At 55.6% G+C, this 27995-nt stretch overlaps 1 protein-coding gene across 1 annotated transcript in view; it reads left to right on the forward strand.

Annotated features, from left to right (window-relative positions):
* Nucleotides 1-27995, forward strand: part of Scn4a (sodium voltage-gated channel alpha subunit 4) — a 42263-nt gene that overhangs the window by 7248 nt on the left and 7020 nt on the right. Inside the window, exons 2-19 of the mRNA XM_047544848.1 lie at nucleotides 6259-6913; nucleotides 7005-7123; nucleotides 7250-7339; nucleotides 7635-7763; nucleotides 8219-8310; nucleotides 9926-10240; nucleotides 11159-11222; nucleotides 11459-11600; nucleotides 12666-12875; nucleotides 13419-13572; nucleotides 15291-15529; nucleotides 17231-17404; nucleotides 18046-18402; nucleotides 22677-23165; nucleotides 25121-25256; nucleotides 25715-25869; nucleotides 26382-26555; nucleotides 27077-27199. Of these exons, the coding sequence (XP_047400804.1) occupies nucleotides 6641-6913; nucleotides 7005-7123; nucleotides 7250-7339; nucleotides 7635-7763; nucleotides 8219-8310; nucleotides 9926-10240; nucleotides 11159-11222; nucleotides 11459-11600; nucleotides 12666-12875; nucleotides 13419-13572; nucleotides 15291-15529; nucleotides 17231-17404; nucleotides 18046-18402; nucleotides 22677-23165; nucleotides 25121-25256; nucleotides 25715-25869; nucleotides 26382-26555; nucleotides 27077-27199 (3435 nt within the window). The 5' untranslated portion in view covers nucleotides 6259-6640. The remainder of the gene's footprint in view (nucleotides 1-6258; nucleotides 6914-7004; nucleotides 7124-7249; nucleotides 7340-7634; nucleotides 7764-8218; nucleotides 8311-9925; nucleotides 10241-11158; nucleotides 11223-11458; nucleotides 11601-12665; nucleotides 12876-13418; nucleotides 13573-15290; nucleotides 15530-17230; nucleotides 17405-18045; nucleotides 18403-22676; nucleotides 23166-25120; nucleotides 25257-25714; nucleotides 25870-26381; nucleotides 26556-27076; nucleotides 27200-27995) is intronic.

Raw genomic sequence — 27995 nt, forward strand, 5'->3', positions numbered from 1 at the left:
ATATGATCATGTGACTTCTGTAACCTGTAGATGTAATGGGTTACATTAATTAATTTTCGAATGTTGAACCTGCTTTGTATGCCTGAGATAAGTCCGACTTGACTGTGGAATATAATTATTTTAATACATCATTGAATTTAGTCTGCTAATATTTTGTTGAGGTACATTTAGAACGAAAACAGAAAAATCAGTTGTACGGTTTGCCAGACAGGGAAGGGCTAAGAAGACCACAACTGAGAAAGGTAATGGCAAGCTCCAAGGGTGATTGGACTTCCAAGAAGCAATGCCATCTTGGGATGAATGGACACAAAGTGTGTCCTGGCCAGGGAGAAAAGGCCTCTGTGGTCAGACTATATCTGGAATTGGGTGTTCCGATTTGGCTGTGCCACAGGGAGAGACAATGCTGGGCTGGATCTGCTCCAGGAAGAGATGCCTCGCCCTCCAGCGTCCTCACCCTCGGCTCCCTGCCTGTGGACAGCTGGCCCCAGCCTGCGCCTCTCCCGACCCTTCCTCCCCCACCCATCCCTGTCTGCTCCAGCTCCCAGGAAGCCCTGACTTTATCCACCACTTCCGCCCCATACTTCCGTTTCAGAGGAGGTACCATGGGACTTTTTACTTGCTAAATGGGCTCCAGCCCTGGCTCCTGAGGAGCTGGGTTTTGTCTTGGCTCTGTCCCTTGTTTATCACTCTCTAAAATTATCTTATTTGCTTCCCTATTTACTGTCTACCTCCTCCCTCTGGTATGCAATTTCAGGGAGGACAGGGACTTTGCCACCGCCATGGTCCACCAGTATCCAGACCAGAGTCCAGCACATAGCAGACGCTCAGAAAACAGACGCCAGATGAATATCTAGGTGTCCTGGGGAGAGCTGCTGCCTTTCTCTGGGCTCCAGCGCCCCATGGTGAAGCAAGGGAGTTGGACTCATTGCTCACTCAGGTCTTAGACTCCAACATTCTCAAGTGCACAGTGAAGGGTACAGGAGCCCATCGGTCCTCGACTGCCATGACTCAGGGAACAGGCTGCAGAGGTCCATGGAAGGAGGGTCTGGGGTCCCTGTGTCCTGCCTCTGTCTTTGCTCTGGCTGTTTCCTCTCCCTGGGATGTCCTTCCCTCTGTTTCCCTGTGTTTCTGTTACTCATTCTTTGAGACACAAATGAAAAGTCACATCTTTCCTCCTTCTTGGAAGTAACCACTCACCCACCTGAACTCCTGCAGCACCATCAACTCTCTTGAGAGCAGGACTCACCTTCTTCTCATACCACCCACAACCCCTTGCTCCTTTGTCCCGCCCTCTGTAGGCAGGACACCAGGCTGGGCACCTTTGTGTCCTACCACAGCTAGCTCAGCTCCTGGCACATGAACAAAATGATGAGGGGATGGAGGAATGAATGAACAGATCAAACAGGAGAATAGTGGGGTCTCGGGAAGGGGCTCTACCCAAGGCCTCATTCTTTCATTTATTCATTCAACAAACACTTACTGAGGGCCCACCATGTGGTGTTGGGGCCAGACAAGCTGACCTGGACAGACACCACATTTCAATCTAGTGGGAGAGAAAGACAAACAAGTTAGGCAAACAAGCAATTACAAATTATGATAAATGATATCGAGGTAAGGGAGGAAGAACATCTCTTGGAATAGGGAACACCTGAACTTAGACCAAGGAGCTGGGTATAGGCCCAAAGGCAGGTATAAGCCCTGCAGTCAAGGAGCTGGCCTTGGGACTAGAGGGGAGGGACCAAGGAGACATCAGGGGACAAAGGTGGGAGGTGGGAGGGAGCTAGGTCCACAGGGGCTACTAGGTCACTGCAGGAAGCTTTGGTTGTATTTTAAGTTCAATGGGAAGTAATTAGGGAATTTTAACAGGAGAAACAACACAGAGGGTGGGCAGAGGGAACACACATTTTTGTCATTAAAAGATCAGTGACTACTTTATGGAACTGATTAAAAGTAGGGATGGAAAAAGCAGATACCAGGAAACTGGCCACTGCAAGGGATTATTGTGGGCTGGGCCGGGGTGCTGGATCAAGGTGGAGTTTAGATGCATTTTGGAGATGACATTAATGGACAGGCTGGACATAGACACTAAGGGAAAAGGAGAACTCAGGGCGCCACCTTGGTTTTTGACTTGAGCCGCTGTATGGGGGCAGTGCCATTTCCTGGGTGGAACTGTGGAAGAACACAAAAGCTTCATGCAGCCGGGGTGCCTCTTGGCCAGCCGTCCAGAGTTCAAGGAGTGTGTCTTGTTCCTGTGGCACACGGTCACAGGAATGCTTCCACGCCAGCAAAGATCAAGCCCTGAGAAACTCTAGAGATTAGGTAAAGAAAGAGAGACAAGCAAAGGAGGCAGATAAGGGGCAGTCAGAGAGGTAGGAAAGAAGCCATGAGTGTGATTCCATGGAGGCTGAGAGCATGGAATGTTCCAGAAGGGGGCTGCGGCCAACTGGGTTGAATGCTTCTGAGAGACTGAGGTAGGTGAAGACAGAAACGCACTCGCAGGACTTGGCAGCAGGGAGGGTGTTAGTGACTTGACAAAAGACATCTCAGTTGAGTGGGGGAAACGGAAGCCAGGTTGGAATGGGTTGATGAGTGAACGAAAGGTAAGGAGGTAGAGACAGCTGGTGTAGATACTTTCCAAGAAGTTTTTCAGTGAACAGGGACAGAAAAAATAGGGCAGGAGATGAAGGGAGGTGTGAGGCTGGCAGGTGCCTTGTCGTAGCCGCCATTATTTTTAAGATGGGAGACACTGGTGCTTGCTCCTAGGTGGGAAGAAGTTGCTGAGTGGTAAAGAGGAAAGGTAACTGGAGAACGAGGACCTGGGGAAGAGGAGGAGTCCAGTCCTGAGCCCGAGGGGAAGACGTGGCTTTGGGTTTTTATGTTCTTTCTATTGTGTCAGGATGGAGGCAGAGGGGCAGTGGAATTGGTGGTGTGCAACGCTCCCACATCCCCCACGAAGGCTGGGGCCAGGTGGTCACCAGGAGCACCATGGAATGTGGAAGTTTGAGAAGACCTGAAATATCAGTTCTCAGAAAAGTGGAAAAATGAGACTACTAGAAAATTCTGCACGTACAGGGCTGGCAGGATGAAGGGCAAAGCCGGAGTGCGTAACCACAAGTCACTGCGAGCCCAGTCCAGGGGCGTCTTTGGCAATATCCAGTGCTTAGGGGTGACTCAGAAGGAGCACAGCTGGCAGGTGCAGGTTGGGTTTCCTTGGGCGAGTGTCACGAGGGACAGAGGCGTCCCCGGCCTTGCGGTGTTCCTGAGGCTGGAAGAAGAGGGAAGTAACCTGGAAGGGATCCGATGCAGGGGGGACAAGGCAGGACCAAAGAACTGAAGGCACCAGAAAGCTGAGAATCACAGCAACCAGGCCTCTGAGCCACCAGCCGAGTGCAGCCGAAGCAGGTGGGGAGAGGGAAGAGCCCGATGCAGGGATGTGCCGGAGATGGGGTTTCTGGTTACAGTTTGGGTTCAGGGTGCATTTAAAGGAGAAAGGAGCTCACATGAAGCGTGCTTCTAATTTATTGTTCATTTGTTCATTTGGTAAAGTTTTAATGAGCACCAGGCAACCTGTGGTACCAACAAGGGGAGGGATCCAACCAGCCAAGGTGCCCAGGGAGGGCTTCCTGGAGGAAGTGGTTCTTGTGTAGTTTGGGTCTGGAAGCACAAATTGGAGCTCTCCAGAAGACAGGATAGGTGTTCCAGGAGGCCAGCAGACCACAAGCAGAGGCTCCCGGGGTGGGGGTGGGAATCTCTTTGCCTCTTTGTGGAAATGGGGGCAGTAAAGCCAGAGGTGGGCACATGTGAGGAACAGGTTGGACACCAGGAGGGATCAGATCATGGAGGAGCCATGTGGAGGCATTTTGGACTTGCTGTTAAGCAGCAGGAAGACTGGAGGATTTGTGAGGGGTGTGTGTGTGTGTGTGTGTGTGTGTGTGTGAGAGAGAGAGAGAGAGAGAGAGAGAGAGAGAGAGATCAGATTTGTGGTTTTAGAAATACAGTTGATGGGATGGAGATGTACCGGGAGGGAGGGAGGATCCCGTGGGAGGTTGTTTGAAAAGAGCAGATGAGCATGCAAGCAGCCGCACTCCTGGAGAATAGAGAGGACAGTGATGCTGGGGAGGGACATCCACGGGGTATGTGAACCGACCAAATCTGCCATAGTGATGCTTTCTGCGGTTTCCAACCCAAACTGGGCTTCAGCCAATAAAGATACTTCTTGCCTTCACATAACGAACTATCCGCACATGAAGCAGCTCCAGGAAGTTGGGATAAAGGACAAATTTTGAAGGGAGAGATGTGTGCTGTACAAGGAGCATCTCCCCATGGCAGGGAAAGGGGAGCTCCCAGAGCAGAGACAGGAAGAGTGGCCAGTGGGGTGGGCCATGTCCACTCTCAAGAAGAAAAGTTCTCTCAGGGGGTCAGCTGAGAGGAAGGACGGGGTCCATCCCCCGTCGTCTTGTGACTCGGGTAAAGGTGGTTTCCTCAAGGACTGGGTTGGGGCCTGCCTGTGGCTCTGGGTTTTTGTGGTCCCCCTGGGCTCCTATGAAGTATCAAGTGAGCGACATCAAGATAAGGGAACCGGGCCTGTATCCCAGTGACTTGGAAGGCTGAGGCAGCATGATCACAAGTTCAAAGCCAGCCTCAGTAATGGTGAGGTGCTAAGCAACTCAGTGAGACTCTGTCTCTAAATAAAATACAAAACAGGTCTGGGGATGTGGCTCAGTGATCAAGTGCCCCTGAGTTCAATCCCTGGTACCTTACCCTGAAAAAAAAGATAAGGGGAATTGTTGGGCTGGGGCTGTAGCTCAGAGGCAGAGCACTTGCCTAGCATGTGCAAGGCCCTGGTTGGGTCCCCAGTACTGAGGGTTGGGGGAGGGATAAGAGGATTGCCAAATGTAGACTGCAAACTGGGTAAGTCCCTCCAAGGCCATGTGGCAGGTCACTGCACTCATGTGGTGACAAGTAAATGTGAGCATGCAGGGAGTGGGTGATGGAGAGGAAGGTGTCAGAGTGTGTGGCAGGGCTGGGAGGGCCTTTGTGAGGGGGGCTGCAGGTTGGGTGTGCACATTAATGTGTGTGTGTGTGTGTGTGTGTGTGTGTGTGTGTGTGTGTGTGCGCGCGCGCGCACCCGCACACGCGATGGGTCAGTGAGCAGCTGCAGGACAGGATGGGTGGAACGAGCAGAGTCATCCCCCTGGAAACACGACTCCTTGGAGGCTGGCAGAGAGCAGCTGAGGAGCTGGGCATGGGGTGTGGCCAGCTCTGCCCAATGGCTCTGGCCTCTCCTTGGCAGTGCTCCCCAAGTTGACCAAGCCTGAGAAGTATGCCCACTGGCCAGGGCAGGGACACTGTGACAGCACCTGGACCCACTCAGCGTAGCTCTGGGAGTCTCTGTGGCTCTGCCTGAGTCCCTGCATTGGGGGTGCTCCAGGATCCCTCCACGTGGGCCTTGTGATGGCCGCGTGTGACTGGGCTGCAGTGGTCTCCCAGTGCCTGCTGATATGGTCATTCCCCCAGGGACATTTTCCATAAGTGATCTAGCACTGCTCTTCCACAGGGAACAGACTCAGAGCTCTGGACACAAGGGGCCAGGGGCCAGGAGAGGCATGGGACTGACCTGGGAGACAGCTACACAGTGCCCACAGGCCCCAGAGTTTTCTGGTGGATACCCCTTCCCCACATCTAGTTCATGTAGGGGCCACCAACCATTGAAATTGTCCCTCTCCTTGTCCCCATGACCTTTCCTATGTGTCCTCTAATGTGTTAGCATCCACAGTTCTCCAGAGATGGCCCCTCACATACCCTAACTGTCCCTATCTGCTCAGGAATTTGGAGCCCTGCCATGGGAGAGAGCTGTTGGGACCCTCTGCAGGGCCTGAGCTCTTCCTTCTTCCCTGCCTCAACCTAAGGCCAAGCACCACAAAGATCAGGAAGGGGACTCCATGCCCCTATATCCTCCTTTTCCCTTCTCTTCAGACCAGGGATGGCAATTACAGGCAGAGATGCCACATTCTTATGGTCCTGCCCCAGCAGACATTGCTAATCAATCACAGCCATCTGTTGGCATCAGTCTGGCTGTGACCCCTAGATGGTCTCTACCCACATCTCCAGGTAGTCAGTATCAGCCAATGCACGTGGCCTCTAAGATGAAATCTATGTGCCAGTGTTGCTTTAGGTGGGTTTCACCAGGTCCCTGGTCCTGGCCCATCTAGTAGTCACTGGACACAGACAACTGAAGTTCTCTCTCTGTCCCCATAGGCTGAAGTCACACATTCCCAGAGCTCGGGCCCAGGAGGCAGTTGAGGGCACTGGCCAAAAGTCCCCAAGGTGGAAGAGAATCTGTTTGGTTTGCTGTCTGTCCTGAAGGGGGCCACTCCACTGCTGGGGAGAGTGTGGTGCAAGGCCCAGGGGGGATGCTCTGTGCCCAACGCCTGCGCAGCAGCAGCACCTGGGCCTTGCAGGCACATCTCCCAATCCCAGGGCCTGCACACCTACCTTCCTGGCCCAGCCCCCGGGCAGGCAGGAGGTGAGGAGTGGACAGGAGACACAGGGAGGGGTGGCCACTCAGCACCCCGGGGCTGCACACTGCAGCCAGCCAGCCACCCGCCACCCAGCTGGCCCCTGAGCCCAGGATGCAAGGATGGCCAGCTCATCTCTGCCCACCCTGGTGCCCATTGGCCCCGACTGCCTGCGCCCCTTTACCCGGGAGTCCCTGGCAGCCATAGAACGGCGGGCAGTGGAAGAGGAGGCCCGGCTGCAACGGAATAAGCAGATGGAGATTGAGGAGCCCGAACGGAAGCCACGCAGTGACCTGGAGGCCGGCAAGAACCTGCCCCTCATCTATGGGGACCCCCCGCCGGAGGTCATAGGCATACCCTTGGAGGACCTGGACCCCTACTACAGCGACAAGAAGGTTGGGACCTAGGAGGGCTCCCTCCATCCGTCTGCCTGTTGCCCATCTCTCTGTGTGTCCCCCGGCCTCACAGACTCTCTCCCTGCCTCAGACCTTCATCGTGCTCAACAAGGGCAAGGCCATCTTCCGCTTCTCGGCCACGCCTGCCCTCTACATGCTGAGCCCCTTCAGCATCGTCAGGCGTGGCGCCATCAAGGTGCTAATCCACTCATATCCTGCCCAAGTGGGAGAGGTGGGAGGCCGGGGCGGGCAAGACAGGGCACTCTGGGCCAGGAGACCCTCGTCCACCTCCCTCCCCTTCCCACCTGCTCCCTCACTTTCCTTGACTGCCCCCACGCTCTTCAGCATGTTCATCATGATCACCATCCTGACCAACTGTGTGTTCATGACCATGAGTGACCCGCCTCCTTGGTCCAAGGACGTGGAGTAAGTCTCCCCTCCCAAAGGCCCAGCCCGGGCGCGCAGCCCATCCCGGGGATCTGCACCTCTCAGGATGCTTAGTGACACTGCTTCTGTCTTCCAGTGGGACACACACTATCACTGTGACCCTCATCAACACTTTAAGCCCTTGGGGGGGAGGCACACGGTCACTTTCACCCATGTCCTTGACCCCTAGGTGACATATTTCATCTTTGCCCCTCCCTCTGTGCAAGGTCCATCATTGCCACACGCAACCCTGCCTGGGTGACATGCCTGGCCCTGGCTGGCCCTCTGCCCTCAGGTACACCTTCACAGGGATCTACACCTTCGAGTCCCTCATCAAGATGCTGGCCCGGGGCTTCTGCATTGATGACTTCACATTCCTCCGTGACCCCTGGAACTGGCTGGACTTCAGTGTCATCACGATGGCGTGAGCAGGGGCCTGAGGGCGTCTTGAGGTTGGGGTGGGTGAAGGGAGGGCAGCCAACCTCCTGGCGAAATCAGGGGAGTGGACCACGGGGGCCATTTGGCCAGTAGTGTGGATAGCGAGCTACACCATTCTAGGGGTGGCCCTGTCCAGGCTCTGGCTTGGACTCTCTGCTGATGTTCCGTCCACATGTCATCTTTACCCACAGAAGGCAGCCTGACCCCGGCCTCACCACCGGGCAAGTGGGCTAGCCTCACCGCCTCCACTGCCCAGCAGCAAGACCGCTGCACTGTTTTCCCCAACACTGGGTCCCAATAGGAACCCTAGGGCGTCTGACCTGCCCCAGGCCCCCTGTGGTAACCCTGACCACAAGGTCCTTGGGAATCCTTGTTCTGGGCCTGGAGAAGCCCACCACTCACCTGGCTCTGATGCAGCCCCCACCCACTCTCCCACACCAGGTACGTGACAGAGTTTGTGGACCTGGGCAACATCTCAGCTCTGAGGACCTTCCGGGTGCTGCGGGCCCTGAAAACCATCACAGTCATCCCAGGTACCAAAGAGGGGCAGGGACCCTCGGCCTCAGCCAATAGGTGTCCTGCCATACCCAAGCCTAGAACCTGACACTCGAGTTCCAGAACCCTGGCCCCAGGTCACAGCATCCCGGGACCATGTTTGCGTAGGACGCATGCCACAGCCTGGACACAGAGGGGCCACGTGGCCAGAGAGCAGAAGAGGCCCCCTGAGGGAGGCTGGGCATCTGAGAGGCAGATAGAAAGGCAAGAGAGAACACAGACTCTGGGGTCAGACAACCTGGGGTCAGTCCTCCCCGTACCACTTTCTGCCACTGACCTTAACCTGTCTGTGCCTCAGTTCCCTTCTCTGCAAACTAGATAAGAATAGTGCCACTCATTGGGTTGTTCTGAGGACCGGTTGCCTTAATATCTGTGGGGTGCTTAGACCAGTGCTGCCGGTGGGCTGGGATGTTTGAGTGTGTGGTAAATCAAGTAAGCAGAGGGGGCAGCACAGAGACCAGAAGTCCTCAGTGATGGGGGCAGGGTGACCAGAAGGTCACACCTCAAGAAGGACCACCTGCACAGAATCCATTCATCCAGCCCCTCGATAAAGCCATTGGAGGCCAGGGACGTGGCTCAGTGGTAGAGCACTCGCCTAGTGTGGGGTGAGGCCCAGGTTCCTTCTCCAGCACCAAAAAAATAAATGCATAAAGAGAAGCTGGAGACGGTTCATTCGTGGAGGAAGGATGATCTGAAAGGGATGGAGAAGAGGCTGTGGGAGGAGGGAAACAGTTAAATCCTGATGCCAGGAAAGTACCTTAGTCCTCTCTAGTCCAAAGCCCTGTCATGGAGCGAAGGAAGGCAAGACCCGGGATGGGAAGTGCTTACGGAGCCCCTCCCCACACACACCAGCCACTGCTGAGTGCGGGCTGCAGCGGCCTCGCTCTGGGCCAGCATCCCCCAGGCTCAGGGCGTGTTCTCAAAGGAGGCTGCTGTGCATTTGGTTTCCATCTCAGGGCAAGAAACCGAAATGAAGGGAGAGACTGGGATCAGGTCCAAGAAGTGATTCTTCCATAGGTGGTGGGAATCTGCCCTGGGAATCCATCAGGGTCAGCTATGCCTTTGTCTGAAGGGGCAGAAGGCAGTGATGTTTCAAAGGCTCTTAGAGCTTCTCGGAGTGAACCTGTATGTATATATTACATACATATAGTACGGTTCTGAGGTCAAAGAAGTTAAGGAAATATGGCATAAAAGTTTTTGTTTATCTCTGCAGGACTTTTACAAACATTCCTTTTACAAACATGTGGACCCCACCTCCCCTCTGCCTCTTTAAGGACCCAGCTCTGGAGATTAGCCTTCTGTAGAACACTTTGGGAGTGCTAACCTAGAGACGTGTACTCAACGCCTCCGTGTGCTTATGTGTGGTGTTAGAGTCTCAGCCCAGTGAATCTGAGGGTCCATTCTAGTAGCTGAAATTCTGGGGCAATTCCAAGGCTCCACCCTGAGGATGTGCCCGGAGAACAGTGGGGTTAATTTGGGAAGGCTGGTGGTGCCTGGTTACGTGGAGCCTTGGAGATGGAGCAAAGGCAAAGGCTTGGGGTCCATTGCACCCCTCCCTGCCCCTGCCCATGCTCTTAACCTCTCTGTGGTCAGGGCTGAAGACGATCGTGGGGGCCCTGATCCAGTCGGTGAAAAAGCTGTCCGACGTGATGATCCTCACCGTCTTCTGCCTGAGCGTCTTTGCCCTGGTGGGGCTGCAGCTCTTCATGGGAAACCTGCGGCAGAAGTGCGTGCGTTGGCCCCCGCCCTTCAACGACACCAACACCACGTGGTACGGCAACGACACGTGGTACGGCAATGACACGTGGTATGGCAACGACACGTGGTACGCCAATGACACGTGGAACAGCCAGGAGAGCTGGGCCAGCAACTACACCTTCGACTGGGAGGCCTACATCAACGACAAAGGTAAGAACAAGGGTGCGTGGCAAGGGGAGGCCCGCCCCAGCCCCCAGGGCGGCCTCTGCCTCCACCTCTTCTGGGACAAATAGTCTGGAGGGACCTGATTTTGTAAATTTATGTTTAGTCATAGATGGACACAATACCTTTATGTTTTTTACTTATTTTTATATGGTGCTGGAACCCAGCACACGTGCTAAGCAAGCGCTCTACCACTGAGCTGCAGCGCCAGCCCAGGACCTGATCTTAATCCACCACTTACTACCCCGTGTAACCTCTGGCCCTCAGAATCTTGCCTATAAAACTGAGGTGGCAATTCCTCAGTGGGTTGCTATGACAATTAAATGGTAAACTGCTTTAAAAATCCTGAGTTTCTCTCTATACAGAGCGATAGTCTCTGGACCTAACCTGTGCACCCAGTTCTCCTTCGTCACCCTCTGGGCTCATATCCTGGCAGGGTCACCATCAGGCACCCATACACCCTCATCCTGTCACATACCCATCCTTCACAGGCACGCAGGAGACACGCACGCACTCTCACACAGCCACTCAGTCCATCCAGTGTCTTTAACCAATGGGAGAGGGTGCCCTTTCCTCACCCTGCACCCGGATTCCAACCCCCACTTACCCTGCACACACACACACATGCACACATGTCCCTCTGGCTCTCCCTGTGTCCCTGCTGAATCTCGACCTTAGCTACACTAGGTACCCAGAAGACACTGTGTGGAGTTGACCTCTGCAGTCCGCCCACCCAGGGACCTTGGAACTCAGGGCCGTCCTCCAAGGAGGGAGAGGGGCCCCCAGGGAACACCTATTTGGTGTAAGCGGTGCACACAGACCTGTCCGCAGGCGTGGAATGGGTGCACGTGCCTGCGTGTGTCCATGTGGGTGATGTGCCTTCTTTGTGACCTCTGCCTCCCGAAGCAAACTACTATTTCCTGGACGGTGCCAATGATGCCCTGCTCTGTGGGAACAGCAGTGATGCTGGGTGAGTAATGCCCAGGGGTGGGAAAAAGAAGCCCCAGGAGTCTTGGGAGATGGGGGCTGATTAGGGACACGGATGTGGGGTGAATGGGAACCTAAGGAAAATTCTTGGGCATGGGTGGAAGACCTGCCTGTTTGGGGAACAGAGTCAGGACTAAGGGATATTTTTCCCTTGGGGTCCTCAGTCTGTCCCCAGCTGGAGCTCTCCTCCCTAAAGCCAGTCTCCCATCCTGTCCCCAGGCACTGCCCAGAGGGTTACGAGTGCATCAAGGCGGGACGGAACCCCAACTATGGCTACACCAGCTATGACACTTTCAGCTGGGCCTTCCTGGCTCTCTTCCGCCTCATGACTCAGGACTACTGGGAGAACCTCTTCCAGCTGGTACAGCTGCCCCCAGCCCCACATCCACCGCCCTCCATCCCCGCTGCCTCCTCAGGGCCTCATGGAGCCTGTCCCAGGATGGCCACATCTTCAGCTGGGCCCTCTCCTCCACGGGACCCTGTCAGTGCCCCTGAAAACTCTTGGAGCCTTCTGATGCCAGGCGCCTGCTCAGAGCCAAGCCACAGCCCATCTTCATTCCCACCTTTGCTTTATGAGCGGAGTCTGGGCCTGGCACAGGCTCAGGCCCAGGAAGTCCCAGGCCTCACAGAAAGCAGTGGGGCAGCTCTGCCCACACAGTCACAGCTGACCCTCCGCATCATCGGGTTTCGCCTCTGTGGATTCAACCAACCACAGATTAAAAAAAAAAGTGTCTGTACTGAACATGTACATACATATTTTGTGACATCATTTCCTAAATAATACTGTATGACGACTCTTTACAAAGCACTTGATTTGCATTATATATAATATTATAAGTAACTGGAGATGATTTAAAGTACAGGGAGGATGTGCCTAACTTAGATGCAAATGCCATGCCATTTACATAAGGGACTTGAGCACCTGCAGATTTTAATTGGGGGGTGCCTCCTGGAACCAGTCAATCCCTGTGGATAAAGGACACCTGTATTTAATATGTACCGTTTGCAGGGCAGGAGGATTGAGTTTGAGGGATGGTGCCTTCTGATCCCTGGTGATATTAATAATAATAGTGATTATAGCAGCTACTATTTACTGAGCACTTACTAAGTACCAGGCTCTATGGCAAAGGTAGGATTCAACCTGGCCCCAAAGCCCATGTCCACCATTTGTCCTGACTCTGACCTCAGGATGCCTGGCTGGGATCCTCAGGGGTCTCTGTCAGGACACCAGGAATACCTGGATCCCATGTATATATTTCAGAGTTTCCCAGACTGTGGCTTAGCCTGCCAAGGATGGCCATACTCTGCCTCAAAGGCCATCAAACCCCAGGCTCTGTAAGGGATGCCCTCTGCTTACCTGTTTGGGCAATGGCGTGTGAGGGAGGGTGCCATGAAAACCCCTTCCTCCTTCTCTCGCCACCCTCAGACCCTTCGAGCAGCCGGCAAGACCTACATGATCTTCTTCGTGGTCATCATCTTCCTGGGCTCTTTCTACCTCATTAATCTGATCCTAGCGGTGGTGGCCATGGCGTATGCTGAGCAGAACGAGGCTACCCTAGCCGAGGATCAGGAGAAAGAGGAGGAGTTTCAGCAGATGCTCGAGAAATTAAAAAAGCACCAGGAGGAGTTAGAGAAGGTGTGAACCCAGGGAGGGGGCCCAGACCCAGGGTTTCCCTGCCTTCAGCCAGGGCTGATTGGCTGCTGGTTAAGGGGGTGGGCAGGAGTAGCAAAAGGTCCCCAGTGGGACGGGTGTCATCTAGGCAGTCGGAGGAGTATTTCTCTGCTCAGTGCCTCAGTTTCTTCATCTGTGACAAGGAATTTGTTCTTGTGAAACCTGAAGTTTCCTCCAGCTCAAAGACGTATGGTTTCATGGTCCATGTTGAGGAGAGGCAGGTCCCCGTGTAGCTGCAGGGAGCAGCTGCCCATTTTCTCAATCTCCTGATTATAGGGTCAGTCTCTGAGAGTGGAGGGTATTCAGGGTTTAGGTTCTCAGTCACTTGGTCCTTACCCTGTCACCTCACCACCACCAAAGTTGGCCCCTTTCCCACCTGCTAGGTTTGAGACAGGCCAAGAAGAGGGGCTGTCATCCTAAAGGACTTGACAAGAGGCTCTGAGAGTCAAGGATCCATCCCCTGGCTCAGAGTTGGGCTTCACACCCATCACCCTTGCTGGTCTACAGGCCAAGGCCACCCAGGCGCTGGAAGGTGGGGAGGCAGACGGGGACCCAGCCCACAGTCAGGCCTGCAACGGCAGCCTGGACACATCGCCAGGAGAGAAGGGGCCCCCGCGGCCGAGCTGCAGCGCAGACAGTGGTATCTCTGATGCTATGGAGGGTGAGTGTCCTGTGCCCCATTCCCCCTACTCTGTCTGCTCTACCCACAAGCCTTTCAGCCTCCTGAGGGGCAGGGTGGAGCCTGACTGAACCCGGCTTCAGGAGGACAGTAATTTAATATTGGCAATGAAGAAATGAGCTGTGATAAATATAGTTCTGTCTTAACCTGGCCAAGTTGTGGCTGCAAGGCCAAGCTGCTGTGGGAACCAGGGGCTTCCGGGAGGGCCTTGGGGGCTGCCAAGGCAACGGGGAAGGACAGGCTAATAATACTAACCAGGAAGGCCCCATGTTCCGGAAACTGAAGAGCTTGCTCTTCCAGTGTTCTCTGGATAAATGTTAAAGGTCAACATCAAATTCCCCAAGTAAAATCAGAGATTCCCCCAATCCCTGTACCACACCCAGGACCTGGGAGGAGAATAAAGATACTGTAATAAGAGAAGGGTGGAAAGATGATGGATGGATGGATGGACTGAAAGATTCCTGAATGGAAAGGGAGTATAGATGGATGAGAGGAAAGAAAGGAAGGAGGGAAGAGCAATGGAAAGGAGGAAGAAAGGAGGAAACAAAGGAGAGAGAATTGACACAAGAAAGGAAGTCTGACCCAGGGAGGAGCTGGTCCCTCTGCAGGACTCTGTGGGGAGTCGGGAAGGTGGGGGTGGGCTGGGATTACAGGACTTTGCAAACGCTTAGAAGATACCATCTCACCTGACCTTGCATAATGCAGCCAGGTGACTGTGTGCCAGAGAATGAAGGACAGACAGGGCTGGCCCCTACCCTTCCTGGGACCTTCACCAGGAGTTTCCAGCCTCAGATGCTAGGGCACTGCAATGGCCTAGGGGTGGACATGAAGGTGAGGGAGGTCACCAACAGACTAGAATTCATTGCTGCCTCAGAGAGAGAGGTTTGGGTTTCTCATGCCTGGCAGGGTTGAGGTTGTTCCCAGGGTCTCCATGAGGCTGCCACCCACTCCAATCCCTTTCTTTAATCTATAAAATAGGTGGTACTAATATTTATATTTACCTCTTAGTCTTCCAGTGAGGAGTCAGTAAGATCATACCTAGACCAAGGCAGCTCCCATTGGCCACAGAGACCAGGTGGAGGAGTGCCTTCATCCCATGGTCCTTACTGAGCCTCGTGGCTGTGGGGCTGCAAGAACAGGGGCTGTTTTCAGAGAGCCACTCTAGAGGGAAAGGAGGATCCGGAGGGGCCGACTTTACTGGCAGTGAGGAAGAAGAGCCTAAGGGGGTCTCAGTCTGTTCCCCAGACTTTCGTGGGCCTGGGTTTTCTTCTCTCTGCGTCTCTCCTGCTGGGATAGCAACTTTGGGCCAAGGCAGAGGACTGGAGTCCAGCCTGAGCTCACTGGGGGGCGGGGCTTGGCGGGGCGTGCCAAGAAGGCGGGGCTTGCGGCTTGTAAGGCTTGCAGAGTTCCAAGAGGCAGGATTTACAGCAGGGAATCCGAGGGGTGTGGTCATGTGGGTGGGGCTTAGGGGGCAGGCCTTGGGAGTGACGTATTGTGGGGCGGAGCTTGGAGAAGGCCCTGTTGCGGGTGGGGTCTTTTGAACACAGGAGGGGGACTTTAAGCTAGGCTAAACCACTGGAGTGGTGAGGTGTGGGGCGCTAAGGGATGGGGCTTGGATGTGGGTCCCAAAGAGCTAGTGGAGGAAGGAAGGGGCGCGCGGGAGATTCCTCATCTGGCACCTGTTAAAACCCCACTCGCAGAGCTGGAGGAGGCCCACCAGAAGTGCCCGCCATGGTGGTACAAGTGCGCTCACAAAGTGCTCATATGGAACTGCTGCACCCCGTGGGTAAAGTTCAAGCATATCATTCACCTGATCGTCATGGACCCCTTCGTGGACCTGGGCATCACCATCTGCATCGTGCTCAACACCCTCTTCATGGCCATGGAGCACTACCCCATGACGGAGCACTTCGACAACGTGCTTTCTGTGGGCAACCTGGTACGGAGGGGCCTAGGGGAGAGGGAGGTCCTTAGGGGGCAGGACCCAGAGGGGCTTTCTGGAACTACGGGCATATTAGGGGGGGCATCTGGGAACAGGTGGGGTTTTCCTTGTATGTGGAAATGAGATGTGTATGAGGGAGATACATGGGATGATGGGTGGGTTGTGGAATATGGATATCAGGGCATTCAGGGGCAGGGAGAGCAGGGTGAGTTTCTGGGCTCATTGAGATCAGAATTCCCCCGGGGTCAGGGATCCAGGCCACTCTCTGAAAGTGGGGGTGGGAGTGGGGGTGTGGAGATGGAGGCATGTGCGGGTAACAAGTTTCTCCATTTCCTTAGTCTGGCATGGGCCTGAAAGGGACCTAGGGACTTGGGAATGGTGGCATGTGGCCACATGCCTCCAGGCCCAAGGGCCTCAGTTCCCCCTGGATGCCCTAGGGAATAGTCCCCATCACTCCCCCATTTCTCCTGCCTGGCCAGGCGGCTCCCCTCTCCAACTCTTTGCTGCTCTGCTATTGTTGACATGCCCTGATCCACCCGCTTATCCCTGCCCATTAGGAGCATTATCACCTCGTTGCCAGCCCCAGTGGAGCCTGACAAAGGAAAAGCCACTGCCTCCTCCAGCCCCACCCACCCTTCCTGATCCCCTTCACAGTTTTTCCAGGGTGGCTTTTGGCAAGGTGCTCTTCCCACCCCAACAGGGAGGCCAACTCAGGGAGCGTGAGATGTGGGACCTGGGCAGGACCAAGACTGGGTGGGTAGCACAAGAATCAGGCCCTGCAGTCCCCAGGCCCTCAAGGCCAAGACATCTCTCCCATGGAGATGCACGAGGCAGCATGGCCAGGCTGGGCCAGGGGGCAAGGGTGTGCCCTGGAATCATGGCACAGCTGCTGGGGTGTGCGTGATGGGCAGGGCCCGCCCGCCTGCCCAACCCCTGCCGACACCAGGCTGCTGTCTGGACACCTGCTATGACCAGGGACAGCCCCTGGGAGGGGCTCAGCATGTGCCCATGCAGGCTGTGGACCCAGGACAGCTGATGCCTGGCAGCAGGGGGACCAGGCCCAGGAAGCTTTCAGGGCTATACAGCCCTCAGGTTCCTGTTCCGAGGTTAGGGAAGCAACTCTGACCCTCATTGATTTTGCCCCTAGAGCCTGAGTCCACCAAGATTTGCCAAGTCCTGGGAATGGACCCAGTAGATAGGATTAAGGCTTAGAGGAAAGAACCTGAATTCGGCACCCTAAGAACTGGCTGGTGTGACTGAGAGCGGGGTGCTGACCTGGCTGAACCTTGTTTGCTCATCTGTGGGATGAGTGTGATGTTCCCTGCCAACTTCGTGGAGCTAGGGACACCAGCCAGGCATGGTGGCGCCTGCCTGTAAGCCCAGCCACTCCGGAGGCTGAGGCAGGAGGATCACAAGTTCAAGGCCAGCCTGGGCAATTTTGTGAGACCCTGTCTCAAAATATTATTTTTATTTGAAAGGGGATGGGGTTATAGTTCAGTGGTAAAGTAGCTCTGGGTTCAATCCTACTACCAAAAAAAAATCCCACCTACACGCATGGGGGTGGTGGGTACAACTCCTTCCCTCTCAAGACTCCGGACCTCTTCCCCTCAGTCTCCAGAGCCTCCCTCAGAAGGAGGGGGATTCCAAAGGCCCTGTGCTCCCTGAGGCTCTGTGACAGGGACCCACCCTGCCCCACAGGTCTTCACAGGCATCTTCACTGCTGAGATGGTACTGAAGCTGATCGCCATGGACCCCTACGAGTATTTCCAGCAGGGCTGGAACATCTTCGACAGTTTCATCGTCACCCTCAGCCTGGTGGAGCTGGGCCTGGCCAACGTGCAGGGGCTGTCTGTGCTCCGCTCCTTCCGTCTGGTATGAGAGACCCACAGGGCCAGGGACTGAGAAGCGGGTGGGAGGAGAAACCTCAGGAAGGCAGAGGACTGGAAACGAGGCCCCCTGCCCTGCCCAGGAACGTTTCTTACCTGTAAACAGGGAGCCAGGGATCCCTCCTTACCACACAGTGCTGGGGGTACCACACTGACAACCCAGGGAGCTGACGGTGGACGACTTTGGGACAATCCCATCATGGGTACTTACGTTATTTTTTTAACTTTATTCTGAGACCTTCCATGCATACAAAAATATAGATATAGACAAAGGAAAACAAACCTCCAAGTACCTACCACATTCTACGATTCTTGTTTCACCCCCTTCCCCCATTTTTATTGGCAGGGGAAGTATGTTAAAGCAAATCTTGACATAAAATGTCATTAGTAAAATGCTTTGTCTTTGTCCTCAACAGGTAAGGACGTTTTTCTCTTTTTAACATACTAATAGCAAGAAGTGGTAGGACATGAGTAACCCCATTTAACCAAGAGGCAAAGAGACCTCTGATCACTCAGAGGTGGGACTTCAGACGACTTGAAATCGTTCTTTGTGCTGAGGCCGGGGTCCTGGGGTTGGGCCACTTGTCACCCGGCCTCATTTGCCCTTGTCCTCCCCCTGCCCGATAGCTGCGGGTTTTCAAGCTGGCCAAGTCGTGGCCAACGCTCAACATGCTCATCAAGATCATCGGCAATTCCGTGGGGGCGCTGGGCAACCTGACGCTGGTCCTGGCCATCATCGTGTTCATCTTCGCCGTGGTGGGCATGCAGCTGTTTGGCAAGAGTTACAAGGAGTGCGTGTGCAAGATCGCGACCGACTGCAGCCTGCCCCGCTGGCACATGCATGATTTCTTCCACTCCTTCCTCATCGTCTTCCGCATCCTGTGTGGGGAGTGGATCGAGACCATGTGGGACTGCATGGAGGTGGCTGGCCAGGCCATGTGCCTCACCGTCTTCCTCATGGTCATGGTCATCGGCAACCTGGTGGTGAGTGAGACCAGCTGGGGAGCTTCCCCACCCTCACCCAGGAAGTGTGCAAGGCGTGTCCAGTTCCTTTATAAAGCTGTTATTCCAGGGCTTTGTTGCTAGTAGATAGATCTTAGGAAATTGCTGTCAGGTTTTTTATCTCCTATTCCCCACGCCCCTGAAATGGCAATTTTATATGGCTTCACCCAGCCATTCTCAAATTTTAAACTGCTTAAGCATTACCTGGAGGTTCTAAAACAGAGATTCCCAGCCCCACCCTTGGAGAATCTGATTCAGCAGGCCTGGGCCCGAGGCTGGGGATCTGCATTTCAGACAAGCTCCAGACTCCGACGGAACTGTAGGTTACTAGTATTTTGAGTAAAGTAACACCACTGAGTCAGGCAGACCTGCTTTACTATCCCAGCTCCCTGGGCATCCTCTGTGTAACCTTGAGCTAATGCCCACTCACCAGTCAGGCTGGGTTCTCTAACTGCCACATAGAAAAAAATAATAGGTACCTCCTGAGGTCGCTGGGAAGATTGGCCTCACTAGTGGATGCAGTATAACCCAGCATGGGGTGGACCCAGAACCCCCAGCCTCTCGGCTTTCTCCTACCCTCTTATTCTCCTCTGTTCCTGAGTTCTGGAAAAAAGAATTAGACCCTGGCATTGGGAGACTCCAGAGGTGACATAACTCCATCCATCCCACTCCTTCCTGTGGCTCAGGGCTGGGCTGGGAGGCTATGCAGCGGAGGAGGCGTAGTGAGGTGAGGGGCAGGGTCCATGGTCCAGCTGGACAGCATTTCTGTGGCCAGGGCCTGTGGAAGCATCTCTCTTTACCCTGCCCATCCCAAATCCTCCCCTTTTTGGGGTGGGAGTGAGGGTCATACCCTCAGATCCCTGTGGTGCTGTGCCCAGCTGCCCCCTATGGTGGCTGGCACTGCCCTGGGCAATGGGGTGGAAGACGCATGCACGTCCCCACATTCCGCAAAGACCTGTGGAATCCTTGGGCTGCTGGGTCAGCGCTTCTCGGATATCACTGAGCTCTGGTGGTGGTGGCGGGGGACAGGGGCAGATGGGGGAGGGGTGTCACCTCTGCTGGAGGAGGAGCGAGTGGACAGTTAGAGTGAAGAACCAGACCTGCTGTCCCCAGGGGCGAGGGGTGGGGCATGCACCTGAGGGAGTGGAGAAAGACAGGGAAGGTGCCGGGATGGGGTGGCTCACTGGCTCTGAGCAGGAGTTTCTAAATATACATTTAAGGACCTGCAGATGGCTGGAGAGAGTCTTGGGGGGTTTCTGTCCCTACGAGTGGACACTCAAAAATGTTTCACATTCCCACTTTGCTCCCTGCTCACTGGGAAACCTTGAGCAAAAATTTAACCTCTGGGGCCTTGGTTTTCTCATCTGGAAAATGGGGATGCTAATGGCCATGGCCCTGTGGGTTATGTAACACAGGCCTCAGGGCTTTGAAAAGTGCTTGGTGCACGAGGCCAGGGGAGGTCAGATGTTACAGGCCTGTGGTTTTGTGTTAATCATCGTAATAAAACTGGTAAATTCTAAAATTGATGAGACACCTGTGGGGGGGTAGGGCACCAGCTATTGGCATAACGCTCCTGCCCTCTGCAAACCTGCACACGGGGCTTTCTGTGCATTGTTCCTAATCTTCTCGAGAGAGATGGGCAGACCCGCTGTGCTGTCTCCACCCCTGGGGTGACACTGCCCAGAGTCACACAGCATGTGGCTGGGTGGGCTGGGTGGCACACTCCTATAATCCAGCAACTTGGGAAACTGATGTAAGGAGATTGTAAGTTTGAGGCCAGCCTGAACAACTTAGCAAGGCCCTAAGCAACTTAGCAAAACCTGTCTCAAAAAAAAAAAAAAAAAAAAAAAAATATATATATATATATATATATATATAAAGTGCTGGTGATGTGGCTCAGTGGTAAAGCACCCCAGGGTTCAATCCCCAGTACCAAGGAAAGAAAGAAAAAGGAAACTGAGTTAGGACTAGAGCTTGTGTCTGTGACTCCAGTAACCACAATGCCAATAAGAACAACACTAGCGATAATGATAACCGTGACACCAGCCGCGATGCTGAGGACGGCTGGCCCTTGCTCAGGGCCTAGCAGGCACTCTGAGCATGCTCAGTGGTAAAGTGCCTAGTGCTACCCATTCACTTATACTCACAGCCTCCTATGGGGGACAGATGGCTTTATGAGATGACAGATGAGGAAGCAAAGGCATAGGGAGGTAATTAGTGAAAAGAACAGCGTTTGAGCCCAAGTAGTCTGGCTTCAGGGTCTATAGCCACTGCATGGTCCCACCTGTGTTCTGTGGCCCCCGCCTCTCTCTCTCTCCCTCCCTCTCTCTCTCTCTCTCTCTCCCCCGGCTGAGCTCTGTGACTCTCCCAGATTTCTCAGAGCAAGTGAAGCTGCCCAGGAGGCAGCATGGTCAGCTCCTTGGGCACTGTCCCCTCCTACCACACCCCCTTGTCTCAGAGAAGCAGGTGTCTACCAGAGGGTGCCAGGGCACCCTGCCAGGGAGGGTGGGGACCTGTGCCCCTTGCATCCCTGGCACTTGATCACTTCCGCTTGGTTACTGTGAAGAAGAGGAAGTGACTAGGTCACAGATGACCCACCCCACAGAGCCCCCCGGGGAACATGACCTCTGTCCCCCTCCCCTCCCCACCCCTCCCCCTGCCTGAGGAGGCTATTTCTGTCCCCAGCAGGAGCCGTGTGCAAACCCTGCTGACCCAGAGAGCAGCTAATTCCCATCTCAGATGTGCTTCTGGCAACTGGATGCCTCCCACCGAGGGAGAGAAAAGAACCATTAAACGTGGGTGGGGGGCTCAGGCAGAAGGAGTGGGAGGATGGGGCCCAGGGATGGAGATCCCCCAGCACACTCTTTCAAAGGGGGTCTTAGTGTATTCTTTTCATGATGTTGTGCTGACGTGATAGTTAAGACAATCCTGTAAAAACCTTGGAGGACACTGGTCAAGCCAGGCAGCAAGGCACGTGGGGACGACAGTCAAGGGCATGGCTTCCCTCTTATCCACTAGCAATGACAGGCCCCAGGCCCCAGAGAGTAAGAACCTGGCTCTGCCTCTGGCAGACAAGAGCCAGGACCTCCCACCCCAGTCAGTGTCACCTCCTGGGAGTGGAGGGTGGAAGGAAAGGTCATTGCTTTGCAAACTTCTGGGGATATCATTCACATGGTAGTCTAAGTGAACGGTAACTTCTAAAATTGTGACTGGAACCTGGGTGTTAGTCGTGACTATACTGTGTGTCCTAGGGCAAACCACTTGACCTCTCTGGGACTCTCTCCTCATCTATAAAATGCTGAAATGGCCAAGTTAATCATACTCTTCCTTGTACCATGTAGAGCTTTCTATTATTGCACATATAATAACAGCCAACGTGTTTTGAGCATTACTTGTATTGATCTTTTAATCATCCAAACAATGTGAGGATTACTGGAATTAGCCCCATTTTTTTTATAGACAAGGAAACGGGCACAGAGCTGTGAAGCAACTTGCTAGTAAAAAGCTAGTAAACCGGGATCTGGAACAAGCAGCATCATTTCAAAGCCGGCACCTGCCAGTCCCTGTTGCCACAAAACCCACGGTGTTGTATTGTTCTCATCAAATGTCGGTCTCTACTTGACTTTGGGCTCCCTGAGGCCACTTGCTCATCAACAGTGGCAGGGATTCAGTAATTGTCTATCCACTAGAAAATAAGGTGTGGGGAGGGGACAAGAGGGTGGCCGGTAAGTAGCCTCAAGGTCCCTGTCAATAGGGATGGAGGAAGGGAAATAGGAAGAGCTGTAGTAGGGAACCCCAAGGAGAGGAAGGAGTGAACTGTAGGACAAATGTCTTCCAGAGCAACAGGGGACAGAACACAGCATCTATTAAAAGTCCCACTTAACAGATGAGGAAAAGAAGCCTCAAAGATGGTTTCCCCAGAAACTTGAGACTGGAGCCCTGTCCTTTGTTCTCCAGCCCCGACAGTGAAGGTAGAGGACAGAGCATGCAGAGTCCCTCTCACCCGGTGTACCTCTCCAAACCCTGCTGCGGGCAGCAGAGTCCTATCATAGCCTCAGTTTCCATATCTGCAAAATGGGGGTGACCATAGCAGCCCTCCCCCCCAGGAGCCGTTGTGAGAGTCCATTAGGTGTCGTCCTCCTGAATGCCCACCATGTAGTTGGTCTGACCTGTAGACCGGAACCCCCATGGTGGCTGAGGGGGGTCCCCCAGGCACTCGGGGGGTGGCCTGAGGCTCCCCAACCCTTGCTTCCCAGGTTCTGAACCTGTTCCTGGCCCTCCTGCTGAGCTCCTTCAGTGCCGACAGCCTGGCGGCCTCAGACGAGGACGGCGAGATGAACAACCTGCAGATCGCCATCGCGCGAATCAAGTGGGGCGTCAGCTTTGCCAAGACCTTCCTCCTGGGGCTACTGCACGGCAAGATCCTGAGTCCCAAGGAGATAATTCTCAGCATCGGGGAGCTTGGGGGCACCGGGGAGGCTGGAGAGGCCGGGGAAGGTGCCCCTGAGGATGAGAAGAAGGAGCCACCACCGGAGGAGGATGACAAGGACCTGAAGAAGGACAATCACATCCTGAACCACGTGGGCCTGGTGGATGGACCTCCCTCTAGCATCGAGCTGGACCACCTCAACTTCATCAACAACCCCTACCTGACCATCCAGGTGCCCATCGCCTCTGAGGAGTCTGACCTGGAGATGCCCACGGAAGAGGAGACAGACACCTTCTCAGAGCCTGAGGATGTCAAGGTGAGCCCATCCAGGGCCTGGCTAGAGGGGTCGTGGACCAAGTCACAAATCCTCTTCAGTCCTCAGTTTCTCCATCTGTAAAATGGGGGTAATGGTTCCCACCTCCTGGATGGTTGTGAGCATTACGTGGCAGGCTGTGCATGGAGCATTTAGAAAGCCTTGTGTGAATGGTGACCGGTTTATCGTAATTGACATGGTTATGATGGTGGGCCAGGCAAAACCCACCTGCTCTCCTACCAGCAGGTGGTGCTCTTGGACAGGATGATCCTACCTGTGGCTCCTTAGTTCCAGGACTGGGACCAAAGAGGCCTCTCTTAAATCCCCCTCTGGGTTTAAAGCCCCTGCCAAGTGCTTGCCACAATCATCTTTTTCTGCTTAAACCCCACCTGGGGCTGGTCCCAACCTCACAGTGTGGGCCAAGATGCCAGATCCAGGTCAGAGGGCCCATGGGATTTGGGGACGAGGATAGCAGAGAGGTGTAACTCAGTTTCAGGGAAAGAGTCCTGACACCCCACCCACCAGCCCAGGCAGGGCCCTTGCTGCTGGGCCAAGGTGCCCCTTACTCCTATCTCTCCCTGGCGAGGGTGGGGAGGGACTGGAACAAGGTGGTGGTCTTCCAGAGGCTGGCCTGGCGGCCTGGACCCTGCCTTGGACCTTCCAGGGGGGCTGACTCTGACCCCTCACCCATTCTTCAGCCACAGCAGGGAAAAGACCAGCACAGGAGTGAGGCCAGGGCCCTGCCCACCCCACGCCACCAGCCCTGGGCTGGCTGGAGATTGGAGCCTAATGAACTTTGCCCTGAAAGCTCTTGACTCCTTATTCACCCCAAATATGTGGCACGCTGACTTACCAGGGGGCCAAGTGCCTGCTGAGCTATAAATACCCTGAAAAATGTGGCACTGCCCTCGACCTCGTTAGGAGGAACTTAGTGGGGGAGGGGCTGGAAAACCTCATTAGGAGGAACTTGGTGGGGGAGGGGCTGGAGAATGCCGGGTTCAAGTCTCTGGGTGGGGTGGCCTGAGGACTCTTCCAAGGGGGACAAACATAGTTCCCAGGGGATATTGTGGGAGCTGGGCAGAGCCAGCAGCTCCGTGGATGCCGTGGCTGGCTGACCTAATGCTCTGGGACTCAGTTTCCTTTTCTGTCAGCTGGGAACAAGAACCACCATCCCAGGTTTTCTGGTCACGGCTCTGGATGTGGCGCTTCCCCCCCACCGAGCTGCCCAATCGGTCTTCCTCTTCAGGGCCTCACCCCCAGCCATGAAGGGTCCCCTTGCAGAGTAGAGGCCAGGACTGGGAAGTTGGCCTGGGACAGCACCCGGAGGAGGTGGGAGGAGGCCTGGCCAGACCGGAGCACCAGCCCCCCCACCCCACCCCCACTCTGATCAGGTTCCCTTGGCGCCACACTGGGGCCTTGGCTGGGGAGAATTTTCCATCCCTTCTGGATCCCTCAGCCAAACAGACCCTGGAGGTGGGAAGGCCGGGACACTGGGGGCACCAGATGCCTGTTCTCTGCAGTCTATGGGAGCCCAGCTCCGTCCTGACCTCTTTTCTTACTCCTGCTTTCTCAGGACCTGTCGGTCTCTCCCTCTGCCAGGCCCCTGGTGTCCCCCACACTCCCAGGTCACCCCGCAGCCTGAACCCACGCAGCCGCCCCGACCCCGGCTTCTGTCCCAGCTTCCTCCCTTACCTGTCTCTTCATGCTCTCCCTGCGCTGTCCAGGCCTCATGTGCCACGGGGGCAGGACCAAGGCCACCTCCAGCACTGGGTTCTTGTGCGTGGGGCCGTGTCTGTGTGTCTGTCCGGGACCAGGGCGGAGTAAATGGATGGATGGGTGAATGGGTCTGATCCCCCCTCTTCCTCCTTTCCCTCGGGTCTCCCATCCGGCCCCACCTGGTGGGAGGATGAGGGGGTCTCTTGGGACCCAGGGGTCATACGCCCCTGTGGTCCCTGCAGAAGCCGCCGCAGCCGCTCTACGATGGAAACTCCTCCGTCTGCAGCACCGCTGACTACAAGCCCCCTGAGGAGGACCCCGAGGAGCAGGCCGAGGAGAACCCCGAGGGGGAGCAGCCTGAGGAGTGCTTCACGGAGGGTGAGGACGCACCCACAGCCTGCACCCTCCCTGGCCCGGGTGCCTCCCCCAGCCGGTGTCACCAGGGCCAGAGGAGGCCGCAGGAAAGCAGGTGGCCCTCTTCCCCAGCGCCGCCCTCCCCTGCCTCACTCTGGGTGAGCGGACCGGACCCTGGAGCCTCAGGCCTCAGGAGACAGCTCTGGAGAAACAGGGTCCTGTTTCAGAGGTCCTGAGCTGGACAGAGTGAAGCCTGCCCGGGCAAGGCGGGGGAGGATGGGGACAGTTGGTGGCCTGAGTCCTGTGTGCAGAGCATCTTTCCCCCACCTGTCCATCCCTGGTGGCGGTTGATACATGGTGGAGCCAGTTGCAAAGGGAGGACCTGAACTGGAACCCTGGGTCTGGGGACAGTGAAGTGGAGGCTGAGGAGACGCACTGAGGCGGCCCCAGGTGTATGACCTGGTGCCTGTCCCTGTCCCCAGCCTGCGTGCAGCGCTGCCCCTGCCTCTACGTGGACATCTCCCAAGGCCGTGGGAAGATGTGGTGGACCCTCCGCAGGGCCTGCTTCAAGATCGTCGAGCACAACTGGTTTGAGACCTTCATTGTCTTCATGATCCTGCTCAGCAGTGGGGCCCTGGTAGGCATCACTGGGGATGGGGCGCAGGCAGAGGCAGGTGTCAAGTCCCAAGCAGGTCCCCTGGGGCTCTCTTACTCCATACCAGGGGGGTCACAGCCTGGAGAGTCCTGAATCCAAAGAATCCTAAAGGGACTCACCCGTACCACCAGGATAGGTTATAGAATGCATCAGCTTCTTAAAATGACAGTCCCCCCCATTTTGTTCTGTGGGTTCTGACTTGTATGTGCTCCCAGCCAATGCGGAGGCAGGTGGGCCCTGGAGAGACGGGGGCAAAACTGAACCTATGTCACTGTGAAACCCTCTAGCAGATGATTGACAACCAAGAGACTCCTCCCCACCGGGAGGCCTACCCCTCCCCGCGATGGAGAGAGGGCCGGGAGATGTCCACAGCTGCCCCATCTGGTCCCATGGCAGACCCTGGGAACCGGCAGCATCAGGCAGGGTAGGGGACGTGGCTGTCGCCCCAGCCTCCGGGCCCCTGGCCACCCACAGGTCATGCTGGTGCCCCTCAGGCCTTCGAGGACATCTACATCGAGCAGCGGCGGGTCATCCGCACCATCCTGGAATACGCTGACAAGGTTTTCACCTACATCTTCATCCTGGAGATGCTGCTCAAGTGGGTGGCCTATGGCTTCAAGGTGTACTTCACCAACGCCTGGTGCTGGCTTGACTTTCTCATCGTTGACGTGAGTCTGCCGGGCCCAGGCCCCACAGCCAGCTCTGAAAGCTGTGGTAGCTGAGGGCTTTAGGGAGCTCAGGATGGGGAGGGAGGACCTGCCCTGGGCCACACGGGAGTCCGACCTCCAGTCAGCTCTGCTCCCCACAAACACACAGCTGCCCGGGGTTGGGGGGGGGGAGGCTACCTCTCCTCAGGGGAAGCCAGGCTGGGGGTCTTATGACGCCCACCAGTATGTCCGGAGGATTTCCATATCCTCTTTGATGGGCACACAGGCCTGTGAAGATGTCCCTTCCTGTTTACCATCATCCCCAGTTAATTGATGACATCACTGAGCTGGAGCCCACGCTCGAGATGCTGGGACAGGTCCCTGGACTGCTGTTCCCACTAGGGAAGGGATCAGAGGGAGACAACCAGGAGCTGTGAGCCCAGGAAGACTCCCCCACCCCCGGGGGAGTGTACCCGGGGGGGGGCTGTGTCCCTGAGCTTAGGGGCACCTGCACTCATGGGCCACCCACTGTTCCTTTGCAGGTCTCCATCATCAGCCTGGTAGCCAACTGGCTGGGCTACTCAGAGCTGGGACCCATCAAATCCCTGCGCACGCTGCGGGCCCTGCGTCCCCTGAGGGCACTGTCCCGATTCGAGGGCATGAGGGTGGGTACAGAGGGCTCGGGATGGGGGAGCATCCACCCGCAGGGCAGGGTGGAGGGGTGTGTGTCTGTACCCCAGCCACCGCCAGGGGCAGGCAGAGGGCTCAAGGTGCTGACCGCGGGGCGTGGGGCCCTGAGACACCTGCGCCTGCCTCCTCCCGCGCTCTCAGCCCCCTCAGCTCATCTGCGCCACCACCGGGGGGCAGCAGAGGTGCTGCAGCGCCCAGGAAAGCTCAGCAGGGACAAGAGGAAGGAAGGCAGGCTGTGGGTTTCTGGGTGTCCTTCCCTGACCTCAGTCTGGGCCCCAGGGCCCTGAAACATAAGCAAGTGTGAAGGTGCCGGCTCCCTAACCCTGAGCTGTCTGCCCTTGAGCTCCAGTTTAGGGTCAATTCAGAGAAGATCCCCTCAGGCTGTTGACACAGGAAGTGACAGGTAAACACAGAGTCTGGGCAAGTCTACGGGACTTCCCCAGCCCACGACAGAGGACTACCACCAAAAAGACACACTCCACAGGGACTCCAGGGAATTGTCAGGGTCCAGGCTCATTCAAGAGGCCCCCGGTGCCAGGCCCTCCCACCCCTAGGCCAGGGACCCTTCCCCACTGAGGGGAAATAACCTCTCCTTGGCCACACAGCCAGGTGGTGCTTCGACCAAGAATAGCGCTCTCCCGGGCACCACGCCGGGCTTCTGCCATCCACTCTGTCTGGAGGTCATGAAATGGCTCCTCCTTGAAAAGGGACAGTTCTCAGATTCAGACCACCAAACAGTTTGCTGGGTCTGTGTGACCAGGGAAAGTAGGG

Source organism: Sciurus carolinensis, chromosome 3 (genome assembly GCF_902686445.1).
Source record: "Sciurus carolinensis chromosome 3, mSciCar1.2, whole genome shotgun sequence".
NCBI lineage: Eukaryota > Metazoa > Chordata > Mammalia > Rodentia > Sciuridae > Sciurus > Sciurus carolinensis.